The sequence below is a fragment of the Mauremys reevesii genome, linkage group 15 (genome assembly GCF_016161935.1).
Source record: "Mauremys reevesii isolate NIE-2019 linkage group 15, ASM1616193v1, whole genome shotgun sequence".
Taxonomy (NCBI): domain Eukaryota; kingdom Metazoa; phylum Chordata; order Testudines; family Geoemydidae; genus Mauremys; species Mauremys reevesii.
In genome coordinates this window covers 44,482,296-44,495,774 of record NC_052637.1, presented here as the reverse complement: position 1 = coordinate 44,495,774, position 13,479 = coordinate 44,482,296, and the positions used below count along the sequence as shown (strand labels likewise).

The 13,479-nt window shown below is 52.3% G+C and overlaps 1 protein-coding gene across 2 annotated transcripts; it reads left to right on the top strand.

Annotated features, from left to right (window-relative positions):
- The first annotated feature begins 796 nt into the window (after window positions 1–796).
- PYCR1 (pyrroline-5-carboxylate reductase 1) lies at window positions 797–8,057 on the top strand. Of its 2 annotated transcripts, none has more exons than XM_039501998.1 (7): window positions 797–1,027; window positions 1,760–1,830; window positions 2,469–2,648; window positions 3,978–4,199; window positions 4,983–5,075; window positions 5,438–5,601; window positions 5,735–8,057. In XM_039501998.1, exons 1-7 carry the CDS (start codon window positions 961–963, stop codon window positions 5,796–5,798), a joined length of 861 nt encoding a protein of 286 aa, XP_039357932.1. In that variant the 5' UTR covers window positions 797–960; the 3' UTR covers window positions 5,799–8,057. The 2 variants fall into 2 exon arrangements, with proteins under 2 accessions (XP_039357932.1, XP_039357931.1); XM_039501997.1 differs by having other exon boundaries at window positions 798–1,027; window positions 5,748–8,057.
- The last annotated feature ends 5,422 nt before the right edge of the window (window positions 8,058–13,479 follow it).

The following is a 13,479-nucleotide window of genomic DNA, read 5'->3' as shown; positions in this document are numbered from 1 at the left end:
CGTCCGTCCGTCCGGACCCGAGGGGCTCTGAGCCAGGCCCTCCCTACGTCCGTCCGTCCGGACCCGAGGGGCTCTGAGCCAGGCCCTCCCTACGTCCGTCCGTCCGGACCCGAGAGGCTCTGAGCCAGGCCCTCCCTACGTCCGTCTGTCCGGACCCGAGGGGCTCTGAGCCAGGCCCTCCCTACGTCCGTCTGTCCGGACCCGAGAGGCTCTGAGCCAGGCCCTCCCTACGTCCGTCTGTCCGGACCCGAGGGGCTCTGAGCCAGGCCCTCCCTGTGTCCGTCCGTCCCCGAGGGGCTCTGAGCCAGGCCCTCCCTACGTCCGTCCATCCGTCCGGACCCGAGAGGCTCTGAGCCAGGCCCTCCCTATGTCCGTCTGGACCCGGCCTGGGTCCCTAGATGTGGACCCCTCATGACTAGTCTGCTGAGGCGGGAAGCGGGCACTGACCCGCCCCGCGCGCCCTGCGATGCTCTAGCGAGGGCGGAAGGCCAATCTAGAACGTTCCAGAACCTGTTGCCACTATTAAAACTCTGCTCCCCCGAGACTACAATTCCCAGAGTACAGCGCAGATCGGGCCCTACGTCAGTATAGCTAGAGCATTGCATGCCGGGATACAATAGCCGTCTGGAGCGTTGACCCCTTGCAGCCCTGTAGGCAGCGAATGATGCAATTGCAAACACAGGTTGCCCCAATGGCTGGCGAGGGCTGAGAGGTGATCCCGCCTCGTCTTTCTGATTGGCTGACGGTCCGGCGAGGCCCCACCCCCTCGCCCATGGATTGGCGGGGCTCTATCGCGCTGTCCCAGTGCCACGCGTGGTGGAGGCGGGGCCGCCACTCTCCCTTCGCCGGAGCGGCCACGTGGGCAGCGGGTTGGGGCTCCGGGAGCGGGTCTGGCCCCGTGCGCGTAACCGCGGCTCCCCTCGTGTGTCCCGCCGGGCCCGGCCGCCTGCCAGACGCACCATGAGCGTGGGCTTCATAGGAGCCGGGCAGCTCGCCTTCGCCCTGGCCAGGGGCTTCACCGCCGCAGGTGGGTGCGGGGCTCCCCGCCAGCGCCCGGGACTGGGCTTCTCCCAGGGGGTCGCGCTGGAAACCCCTCGCCCCAGGGCGTTCCGGCCTCGAGCCTTGCTCCGCAGCACAGGGGTGGGTGGGGGCAGTGGGTTTTCTTGGGGAAACTTGGCTCAGGAGGGTGGCAACCCACCGTCTTTTCTGTGAGCTCGTGGAGTGTAACAGGAGTTCGTGCAGCAGTTTAGGATCCAGGAAAGCTCATGGCTGGTTCAATGGAGTCTGCAGATTTGTAGAAGGAAAATTGTTCTTTCCCACGGATCTGGGGGAGAGACAGTTGAGAGATGGAAATAATGGAGGTGAGCCCGCTGGGGAGTGTAAAGAAAATGTTAAAAAGCTGCAAGCAAAACTTAAATATGACACTTGTATATCAAAATACGTGTCCACACGTAGACTTGCACTGACATAACGAAAGATGTGAATTAAAACTGCCCTATTTATTTGATGCAAATTTGTGTATTTCATCCCTAAGGCACAGGATTCTTGAGAATTTGAGAATAGGGGAGTTTTTTTAGTAGAGAGCCATTAGGATCAGTATTTACATCAGTGAGCCAGAAGAAGAGAGGTGTTGTGAGGGGACAACATAAGGGTGGGGGAATGACCAAGTTCAGAATAACCTGGATAAATAACAGTGAAGACACTCTGGGGTAAGCAGGACACATGGAACCCAAACTGAAGTTACCTGCCCCTTTCCTAGGGATTTTGGCTGCTCATAAGATCACAGCAAGTTCCCCAGACACTGACCTCCCAACTGTATCTGGACTGAGGGTAAGTTCTAGTGTTTGTAAGAGCTAAAATCCTACCTACAGAAATCCCATAAAGATGTCAATATGTTTGCAGTGGCCACAAGTAGGACTCCTATGTTTAATATTGCATGTTGTTTTCTCTGCTTGGCTCAGTAAGACTCTTGGGTCTGAATCGTATCGCATCTGAACTTCCTGCCATTGGCAGTTGGGTTCACTTATTGCCAGCAGTTGACACAGAGCCAGGCAAGGTGAGTGATTCCCATCTTTGGGGCAAAGAATTTTTCTTGCCCAGAGAAGCCAGTTGAGAACCACTCTGGGAATCTGAAGGTACAAATAGAGTCAATAGTCACATGTTCAAAGTGCATGACTGCACTACAGTGAAAGTGCAATGTGGAACTGATCATGAGCTATAAAGGCTGGGGATGTAACTTTTTGCTTTTCCCCCTATGGTAACTAAAAAAAAACCTGTCCTCTTCTCACTGGGTTACTGCTGTACTCTCTCCTGATCAAATATGACTCCTAGTGAACAAGATTATTCTCTGCTGGTGGCTGACCCAGCTTGGCTGAATCCTGATCTCAAATGCCATTTCTAAGACCTGAGAATGCAAGGAAGTTCTAGGGATGAGGTGCTACTGCTATGTAACTTTCAAATTATTTCAGAAAATAGGTGTAAACTTCACTATAAGTAACAAAGAAACAGTTAAAAACAGCGATGTTCTGTTCCTGGCTGTGAAACCTCCCATCATTCCCTTCATTCTGGACGAGATTGGCTCAGACATAGAGAATCGCCACATCGTGGTCTCATGTGCTGCTGGTGTCACTATCAGCTCCATCGAGAAGGTGAGGGACAGTGTGGTGCACAGCTCTGATGGGGTCAGAGGGCCTGGAGATAGGACTACATGCTACATGCATCTGCACCTGAAGCTTCTTGAAGTCAGGGCACTGAGGACTTGTCTACACTTACATTTTATAGTGCTCTAACTTACTGGCTCAGGGGGGTGATTTAAATTGCTAGTGTAGACAGGCTCCAAACACTTGGAGCCAATTCCCTCGTGGAGGTGGATTACCAGGAGCGCTGGGAGAGCTACTCCCAGTGCTCGCGCGACCACACTCGCACCTCAAAGCGCTGCTGTTGGAGGCGTTCCCACAGCAGCGCTTTGAAGTTTCCAGTGTAGACATACCCTAAAACTCTAGAAAGCTTTTCTCAGAGGGCTGGAGCTCTGGGTATCTGACTTTGAGACTGACTTGTTCTCCCAGCTGCCAGAAGTTGAGTACAATGTTCATTTCTGGCACTGAGACCACTACAGCTCATGAGTTGAGCACCATGAGACTCTGGCGTATTTCTGGACTGCAGCCAATTTTTGGTGGAGCAAAGGTTGCACTAGGTCCTGTTTGCACCTCCTAATCATACCCAGGATAAGCTAAAACAGTCACTAACGTACTCCCTGGCTGCAGTGGTCGGTAAGGGGCAGTCTGGTAGCCCGCAATAATCAGAGTGCTGTGCATTCCAGCGACACAGATGGAATGTCCCTGTCCTACAAAGGATGTAGGTCTATTCTGGCCCAAGACCACTAGGGAATCCTTCTTATGCCAGTAGGGAGGTCCATATGTTTTCCAGCCCCTCTGCTGCAAGATTGTCATGCAATGTCTGGGAAGCATCCCAGAATTGGGGCCTATGTTAATAGGACCTCTGCATCGTCCCTGTCCGTTCCCCATAATCATATGAAACTTTAATAGGTCTTGTCTTTCCCTGCTGAGGGCTGCCAGTCCCTCTGCATTCATGGAAACTCATTATGTTAGATGTCTGCAGGAGCTGTCCCCAGGGGCCCCAAAACTACAGGGGCCATGCTAGAATGATAATGCTTCTGCTACCAAGGGATGGGCTGGGTCTGCCCAGCACTCTGTAACTGAGTTTCAACTACATTCCCAGGGACATTGCATTAAAGGCTTGTCCCCTTTGGCCAAGGCTTAACAGAGGGACCCTTGAGGACCATCCTGCAGAGGTGCCTGGGGTTGGGGTGAGGTAGAGGTCCTTTACCCTGCTGGATTCCCTCTGACCTTTGGGAGTTCCCTAGAGGGGGGGTTACTCCAGATGTAGAAGGTGTATTAAATCTGGTTCTCTGTCTCTCTCTCCTTCCTGTTCTGTCTCCAACTCTTTCCCATCCCAAGAAACTCTCTGCCTTCTCTCCCACCCCAAAAGTGATCAGGTGCATGACTAACACACCTGTGATCGTGCGGGAAGGTGCTACCGTCTATGCCACGGGGACTCATGCAGAAGTGGAAGATGGGAAGCTCCTGGAACAGCTGATGGCCAGTGTGGGCTTCTGCACTGAAGTAGAAGAGGACCTAATAGATGCTGTTACAGGGCTCAGCGGCAGCGGCCCTGCTTATGTAGGTGCCACTTCCTTTGCTTATGCAAGTCAAGTGGAGAACATTGGGGTTGAAATGCTGAGAACACACCTGCATCTTAAAATGGTATCAGATTAGGCTGCAGACAATAACTCAGACATAGGTTAGGGGTTTGTTACAGGAGTGGGTGGGTGAGATTTTGTGGCCTGCATTGTGCAGGAGGTCAGACTAGATGATCATAATGGTCCCTTCTGACCTTAAAGACTCTGAGTCTATTTGACCAAGGGGATATATTTGAATTTCTAATCACCTGTAGTGTGTATTCTATAACCCGTAGGTGTCTCATTCAAAGCCAGGCCAGCTCAACAATGAGAGCCTGTTAACAGCTAGACTATGCTTGGCCTCTGAGTAATGAGTGTGGGTTTCTATTCAGTGCCTAGTGGACAAGAGTCCACATTACAAAAACTGGGTGCTAATTGGGCCACTTGTCAGCAATTTCATCTGAGGCCAAGGATGGAATGGCCTCAGAGTCTGAATCGCCCTGCTCAAGACCGAGGCCCTCTGGGTGGATGTGAGGCTTGGTTTGCAGCACATGCTGGGGAGCCTAAGGATTGAGTTCCTGTCTGCCCAGTCTGTCATCTTCATTTGCTTAAGAGATTGTCCCCAACAAAGAGTGATTTTTATCAAGTCCCTTTAAGTGGTGGAGGTCCACAGTGACCCCAGAGCCTTGGGCACTGTCCCTCTGCCTGAGAATGTCACAGCCTTGAGAGCACACATTAGTCTCCAAACTTCAGAATCACTGTCATGCTGTTTCTGGTCTCTCAGGCATTCACAGCCCTGGATGCTCTGGCAGATGGAGGTGTGAAAATGGGGCTTCCCCGCAGGCTAGCTGTCCGACTTGGAGCCCAGGCCTTACTGGTCAGTATCTTCTCTTCCAGACTTCATTCAGTTCACATCTGTCACATCCAGATCAGTCTGCAAACTGGATCAAATCAGGCCCACACTGACATTTTTTTTTCACATAAAGATCGCCCTGGATGGATTTCCCAGAGATTATTGGAGTTGCTGATGGCTCTGAGGGAGGCTGGGATGGAAAGAGCGAGGCCGTTACTCCTCTACAGACTTGCAATTCTGAGCTGGGTTTCCAGTAGCTCTGCAAATGTGAGAAAGGGGCCTATTGCCTACTGCAGCCATCTAGCAGCAGGGAACTGGAACTCGCAGCTGTTAGGAATCCTCTTGGTCCTATTTCTGACATGTTTCCCCTCCCTGTCCTGCTGCAGGGTGCTGCCAAAATGCTGTTGGAATCTGAGCAGCATCCCGGGCAGCTGAAGGACAATGTCTGCTCACCTGGGGGAGCCACCATCCATGCCCTGCACTTCCTGGAAAGTGGAGGCTTTCGCTCACTGCTCATCAATGCCGTGGAGGCTTCCTGCATTCGCACAAGGTGAGCAGGCGTAAGGCCTCCCTGACACTTGGCAGCTGTTGCCTTAAAGGGAAGGCTGCAGAGTTCTGCTGCTCCTTTCTCTCTAGATGCCTTCTTCTCCTTTGTGGTTCTGCTCTTCCCACTAACTTGACAGGCTCTTCCTGCAGGGAGCTGCAGCACCTAGCGGATCAGGAGAAGGTCTCCCCAGCTGCCATTAAGAAGACCCTTCTGGATAAGGTGAAGCTGGAGTCTCCCTCTGTTTCCATGGCCTCTGCCAGCAAAGTCAGTCTGTTCAGCAGCAGCTGGGCACCCAACAGCAAGAAGAACTGAAGGGATGAGGCTCCTCCAGGCACCAGCCCCCGCCCCCCCTGCATGCACTTTCTTCTCACTCTGTAAAGGAAAAGCTCTAGTCCTAGGTGTTCCCAGCCCCTTGCCTGGCTCTTGGCCTGCAGCAACTTTGGGGGCGGTGCAAAGCTGTAGAGAAGGGACCTTAACTTCCAGCTGAGGGTGGGAACACAGTCACTAGCACTTTCTGCCCTTTGGGGGAGGGCGGTTGCTCCATCACTGGCACAGCTGGTTGTCAGGGACACAAAGCATCTCCTCTGGCCAGAGGGCTGGCTTCTCTGTAAAGTTACAACCCACTCCCCAATAATCTCCTGGGCAGTAGTATATTGTGATGGGTTTATTTTAAGGCGTATCCTGCTGCTACTTGGCTCTGAAGGTTAGAGCGGGGCCCTCATGGCTCCATGGCTCCTATCCCCATCTCTTTTTCTTCACCACCCAGAATTCACATTTCAGTAGCTGCCTGGTGCAGACCACGTATCTTTCTGTGCAGATCTCAGAGCATGTATCTCTGGTGTGCCTGGTGTGATTTTCAGGCCAGGCCATCTGAACATCCCCCTCCTGAACACACTGTTGGGGCCCCAGCCACTTCTCCTCCTTCAGCACCCTTCCTGGATGAACAGCTTAAAAAGCCTCAACTCAAGCGAGTGTTCCCTTTCCCTTCTGCCTGACCAGGGTCCCGTCCCAGCCTTACCACCACTGAATACTTCAGGTTTCATCCCATGTCTGAAACACTTTCTCCGCTCCTTTAGCATGTCCTCTACCTGCTGCCCTGGGGGCAGAGAGGGGAAGGGGAACCCACATTGTCACACCTGGTTCCAGGCCCCAGCAGGATTTGCTCATTTCCCAGTGTCTTTTCCAGTTGTGTATGCAGAGGCTGTCAGACCTTCCCTTAGAGCTGATTTCACAGGATTCCTCCATATGCATGTGATTCCTTTCTAATTTCATCTCATTCCCCAATGTTTACATCAGTCCTTGATGGTTTCCAGCTTCACCACCTTTTGTGCTCCAGCTCAAACTGCAAATTTTCTCCACTCTGTACTGCAGCCCCTGTCAGTTCCTCCTCTGGCCCTGCTGCATTCCTTCTCTCTTTTCCTGCCTCTCCTCTTATCGGTCACATGGCCTCCCATCTCCAGCTCCCTGGAAGGTGGTGCACTAAAGGGAGAGAGGAGAAATGCCTGGGCTGGCAGACACTAGCCCTGGAGGTGGGTGTTGAATCTCTGTCCAGTTACATTAGGAGCTACTCCAGGACCAGCAGCACAGGCAGATGCCTATCAATATTTCACTCACTGCTTTGTGTGACTCGTTTACAGCAAGGGGCTAAGCTGATCTATGTTTACGTAGCTTCCCTGCCCCTGCTGACACCCCTCGCTCTCCGTGCAAACCCTGTCACGCACCAAAGAATTGAATGGGGTAGACAACAGCCTCCTGCCCTCCCTTGGGTGCAGTGGAAGCCAGCAGGCATGGCAATGATATATTGTTCTAGACCATTTCCTACCTCTATTCCAACAGGGTGGTGGGGAGAAGAAAGGCAGGAGCTGGAAGGAAAGTCTGTCTGCAGGTGCTAGCATTGTTCTTGATCTGTCAGCATCCTGACTGCTGCTGGACCCAGAAGGGAGGTGGCAGCAGCACTTCACTTGCTGGGTAGTCTCTCTCCCCCCTCCCCCCACCCCCAGCCCATGGCTTCTGTCTCAGAGCTGAGGTTTTCAGTCTGGTGGTGTTGGAGCCTCGGGGGCCAGGCCTCTGTGCACGGAGCCTTGGGGCTGAGCCCCAGCGCAGATAGCATGTAGGGTGTGTCCTGCGGCGGCTGGGAGAGAGCCTCCCACCCCAGACAGGCAGATATGGCTCGGCTCAGCTCAGACTGACCCACCCTCCTGCAACTGAGGGAAGGGGGCTAGTCAGACTTTGCACACGTGTTTGTAGTGCACTCTCTCAAGCCTAGCTAGCACATCTGGCCTGGGCTGGGAGGCTCACTCCCCGCTGCAGTGGAGACACACGGTCGGTGGCACAAAGGTAAAAGCTTTCTCGCTGTCCCGGCTCCTGCTTAGCAGAGGCAGCGTGGGACACTATTGCTGAATTAGACACACTTTCTTCCCCTCCTTCTTTCCAGAATAAATGTTGCTTCTCAGCCTGTGGCTAGTGTGATCTGTGTGGTCATGAAGTGTGTCCCTTCACTGGCAGGGTGCCCAGCTGTCACCAGTGTCTCACTGCACTCATTTTGAGTCACGTGGGAGGGTTTGTTTTCATTGGAGGCTAATTCCTAAAGGTGGGAGATGAAGGTCCAACCCTGCTGTTCACCCTGGCTCCTGGGGGCAAGAGCACAGAGGCTGCACTCACAGGTTCATTAGCTCTGACTTTTAGTGGTCTAAAACATGGAGGGAAAAACCTTTCTGGCTGAATTGTGCCAGTTAAGGGTCTTGAAATTGTAATCCCCTGAGATCCTGGCCTGGGCTTCTGCCCCTCTTAACAAAAAGCCACTGTGCCTGTAGCTAGCTGTGCCTGTGATGGTGATCACAGCACCACCATGGGGCAGAAGCAGAGCACACCTAGGGCTGACCTGCAATCATTGGCCTTCACTGGAGAAAGGAATGTTCTAAACAGTGGCTCTGGCAGCGTGCAATAAAGAACAACAAGCAGAGCTAAAAGGTTTCTGTCCTCCAGAGAAGGCACATCAGGATATGCCAGTGCCCTTACCATCACTCATGGGAGGGTGCCCTGGAAGGAAAGCCCTGCTCTAGCACTCACTTTACAAGCTGGGCTTCAGAGAGCTCTAGGTCAGCTGGTCTTCTGGTCCCTCAGAGAAGGGCCCACCAACCCCCATTCAAAACATATACAGGGTTTGGCTTCATTTTCCCCCCCTCCATGTGTTACATGGGAGTGTATTGAATATCCTGCTGAATATCCTAGATTGAGAGCATATCCCTCCCAGGACATAGTACCTTTAGCCAGCATGTCACCCTAATTCCTGTGTGTTGCTGTGCCTCTGAGTACCATGAATATGCACATATCCCTCTTACCCTTCTGCTGACATTTTTTTAGACTGGAAGCTCTTTGGGCCAGAAACCATGTCCTCATGTTTATGCAGCACCCACTCCCCCAATGCTCGGAGCACAGGTGGCTGCTGGGCCTGGCCTGGGGAGAGTAGCACTTCTCACGCAGGAAGTAAGCCTCCCCTCCAGGCTTAATACATTTTGGCTGTGACTTGCTTTAGCACCATCACAGGCACCTAAACAAGAAGCAGCTGCAAAACCTTCTTTCCTGTGTCAGCATTTCCAGTAGCGACCCTGCTGCTCCCTGCCGTTTCAGTAGCATTGAGAAAATGTAGATACAGCAAAGAGGAGCTGCTGAAGAGCTGTTGGGGTGAGGGAATTTCTAGGGGAGAGGTGGGTAGCACAGCATGGTGATGGTCTGATCTCTTGTATAAGGTATTTATATCTGCAGGGCCCAATTGGCAACAAAAAGTTCTGATGCCAAGAGTGTGACATTTGGTCAGTTTGTCAGCCCCTGTCTATCTCCCAAGTTCCCCATCCAGGTGGATCTCATTCATAATACCGCACACACCCCAGGGGGTGGGTAGGAGCTGACTTATACCTGCACAAGACAAGATGTTTTCTACTCAGGCAGTTCTGCATCACATACCCTTTTATCACCAACCCATCCCTTCAAGTGAGCAGTTCCACAGAGCTGGGCTTTTGTCTCCAAACAAGCACCTTTACTTGTTTAGACTGACATAATTCACCCACGCTGCCCAGGGGCAAGGCACTAGCCCCTCTAATCTAAGAGCCGTCTGTTACCACAACACCTGTACTGTCTATTAGCAGGATCCACAGCACAGCAGATGCTGGGAAAGGGGCTAGAAGAGACAAGCTCTCCGCTTCCTTGGTTTAATATAGAGTTCATTTCCTCTGAGGAGACTCCTGAATATTGGAACAAAGGGCCCAGCATGGGTGACTATGAGTTTCTGGGGACATTCCTAAGGTTGGGAAGTCACGGGCCCTGCAGAAAGACTAACAATGGAGAAGGGGGCTGAGGTTCAATAGGAAGAGATAGTGCTTCCCCTCAGGACTGCCCTGGCTGAGGCATTGATATGAATTCTGAGAGTCCAACCCAGGTCTGTTAGCTACTGGGACTCCAGGTGGGAGGGAAGGATTTGACCATGATCCCAGGGGAATCCTGGCTGGTGAGCAGGAGGTTAAACTGTTGCAAAGTTGAATGTAGTGTTTGCACACTGCATTTGTTCCTATGCAGAGCACTGTCTAGCTCAAAGGTAATGTGTTCCAGGAAAAGGATGTGCTAAGTGGGGTAAATAGGGTGAGTGATCTGATGGTGAGGGACGTGTTTGGTGGAATATTATGACGGGCAGACTCGGGGGTGGGGGGTTGTTTCCCTAAGATACATTAAACAGAAAAGTGCTGGGCCAGGCAGATTCTTGGAGACGGGGATGTGAGCTGCTGACTAGAGAAGGGTTGGTAAATGTGACTGGGTGCAGTGCAGTGATTAGTCCAAGGCATCTAGCAACAAGATGAGGACCTGCTAATCATCTGAGAAGGTGCCCAGGTGACAGCTGTAAGCCCCGCAGAGCTGAACAGAGGCAGTGAAAAATGCAGCCTCTGTTTTATCTGCACATATAGACAAGTCCTATTGGGACCTTCATTTCCAAGTGAAATCTCCCTGAATAATTGTTCCCCACTGCTGGCTGTGATCCACATAGTGACTTTGCAGTTTTCCTGCTCTGGTCCGTCTGTGGTGCACCTACTTAGAGGAGAAGCAGTTTGAAGATAGGACTTTCCACAGCAGGACGGTTGCCCCCAGCTGTGTTGGTTGGATTATCCTGGAGAAGGGGGAATTCCACCATTCTGTAATTACCCACAAAATCTGCTTTAATTTAAAAGTCTTTGTTAGTGAGTGTGCTGAAGGTGCAGCTTTTACAATGTGCTGAGCTGCTTAGCTGCTGCACTGTCAAGATGACATGCAGAAAACTCTCTAACCTGCAACAAGTGCTTGCCTCTCCCCTCCCACTAACATGACGGTAACACCCCCCACTCCTTGATAGATTAATATCACTAGACAATGCAGCATCAGAAACAAACTCAACTCACCCACTTTTTACCTCAGGGGCACAAGGGGACCTTTGCACATCCCAGCAGAAGCTTTCTGACAGCTGCCTTGGGAAGGAGACGGGGGTTCTCTCTGCTCCTAGGAGGCTGAAGGCTCAATTTGTACAACTAGCCACCCTCTGGATCTAGGGTTGGAGCAAGGGACCTGTCCTGATGGTGTACCCTCTGCGGGAGACAAGGGTATTACCAGCAGGTCACTCTCAGTGCACTCTATGACTATCTTTTGTTGATGGAGCCCCTTCCCCAGACCCATCTTCAGGGGACATTCCGGCTTACCGATGACATAAGTCAGGTGGAGGTGGGACGACTGTTACAGTGCTTGTAACAGAAGTCTTGTCTCAAACATGTAGTGAATTCTTATGCTGTGGCTGTGTGGGAGAAAAGCAAAAAGTGGGGTTCCTAGGGGCAAATCTAAGCTCTATTAGTTGCCTTTGATACTGTACTTAAGGGATGGGCAACTTTAAGGAACTAGAGGGCCACAAAATCCACTAAAGCCCACTGGCGGGCCAGGGGTGTGTGATGGGGCAGTTAAGTCCTGGCCTCAGGGGTCTGACATGGGGGTCAGAGGATTGAGTCCTGCCCCTTGTAGGGGATGATATGAGGGGCTGGTCAGTGCCAGGACCTCAGAAGTCCTAGGGTGTGTGAGTGGAGAGTGAGCCTGCCCCACACCCATCCTGGACCAGTTCCTGTCCCACAGGGCTGGGCCCTACTCCCTGCTCTGGCCCATTGCCTCTTGCCCTAGCATCCCCTGGAAGGGATAGCTCAGTGGTTTGAGCATTGGCCTGCTAAACCCAGGGTTGTGAGTTCAGTCCTTGAGGGGGCCATTTAGGGAACTGGGGCAAAAATCTGTCTGGGGATTGGTCCTGCTTTGAGCAGGGGGTGGGACTAGGTCCCTTCCAACCCTGATAGTCTATGATTATTATCCTCTATGTGTCTGTGAACAGGTGGGGCCCTCCCCTCACAACACTGCCTCCTTCCTGGCCCTGGTGACCAGATTGCCTGCCCCAAGCTGGGCTACAGTGGGCCAAGTGAAAGGATTGGCTGCCCCTTGCCTATCCCTGCTGGTGGTGATGTAATTGGGATCCCTGGAGAGTGGAGCGGGGCTGCTCTGCAGGGCTGGATGATCCCCAGCCTGCCCGGGGCTTTCACAGTGCAGGGTAAGACCTGCTCTGTGACTGCCTGCATGCAAGCAAGGACAATGGGCAGCTGGGCCCATGAGTTGCCCAGGCCAGAGAGCGCAGCTCAAGGTAGCTGTGATGCCTATGCTGGGCTGGGGTCCACTTGATGGGCATGGGCTCAGCTCCTCCCGCATCCCTGGCAGGCAAAACCCTGGTGATTGGCTGCCCACTTCCCTACCTTCTGTGGGAAGCAAGTGAAGCTCTCATCCCCTCCCTCAGGCAGTGAAAGCTGCTCTTAAAGGGATGGGGCCTGGGGGGAACTAACCAGACCAGCAGTTCAGGGCAGCTTTGCAACCTCCCCTCCTTACCAATGGGAGGGCTCCTCTGCCCCACCCTGTCCCTCCATAGCCTGGGAAAGGGCAGGGGTCAAGGCCCAGAGGAACTGAAGCAGGGGGAGAGGGCAGAACCAATGGGGCTGAGGGATTAGACTCCATCCACTTTTTCAATTCTTTAAGACCTGGATTCAGCCATCACTTAACCAAAGTTTGCAGCATGAGAGTCTGAGCAGATTCTCTGATGCCTTTAGATAAATTGGTCCTGGGGGAATTCTGCACCAAAAAAATAAAAATTCTGTGCAGAATATTTTAAAATTCTGCATATTTTGTCAAAATAACACAGTATAATTACACCAGTTTCAATTATTTTTGGTAATTTATTTCAAAATACCTGTCATCAGGTATATCTGTAACAATACAGACAGCCAAAAAGATTCAGGACGTTTTTTTTTTTTGCAAATAGATTCCTTACTAGGCATATTAATACAGAACTCTCAGTAATAATTAATTTAAACTACAATACAGAACTGTATTTTCCGCACCCCTCAGAAGCAGTGCAAAGGTTTGGGGGAGTCGGATAACGGAGGAGCTGAAGGAGAGGAAAGTAAATTGCTGGGAAGGAGCCTGGGTGTGAACTTGGAGGGTTGTTAGGTATGGGTGGGAAAAGTATGGAACAGTTTTTTTGGGGGGGTGAGGAGGGATTATTAGGAAGATTCCCCATGCAGACCCTGGCTGACCCTTATCCTCTCACATTCAGTCAGGCACATCTGCTCCTGTCCCCATGTGTTTCTGCAGCCCCGGGTGTCCTTGCACTCTCTGTCCACATGTGTCCCTCCACCCCCACTCAGATACCCACATCCCACGTGGCCCTGCACCCCTCCCCCTGCTCTCATGTGGCTCTATACCCTGTCCCCATCTCTCTGTGCCCCACCCAGACACTCCCCTCCCCCTGTCCCCATGTGTTTCTGTGCCCCCACCCAGCCACAA

Bases quoted from the DNA above. Each gene is read 5' to 3' on its own strand.
- PYCR1 (XM_039501997.1), top strand. From the start codon at position 961: ATGAGCGTGGGCTTCATAGGAGCCGGGCAGCTCGCCTTCGCCCTGGCC. The intron at 1,028-1,759 runs GTGGGTGCGGGG...CCCCTTTCCTAG, and splicing joins CAGGGGCTTCACCGCCGCAG to GGATTTTGGCTGCTCATAAG. The intron at 5,602-5,747 runs GTGAGCAGGCGT...CTCTTCCTGCAG, and splicing joins GCTTCCTGCATTCGCACAAG to GGAGCTGCAGCACCTAGCGG.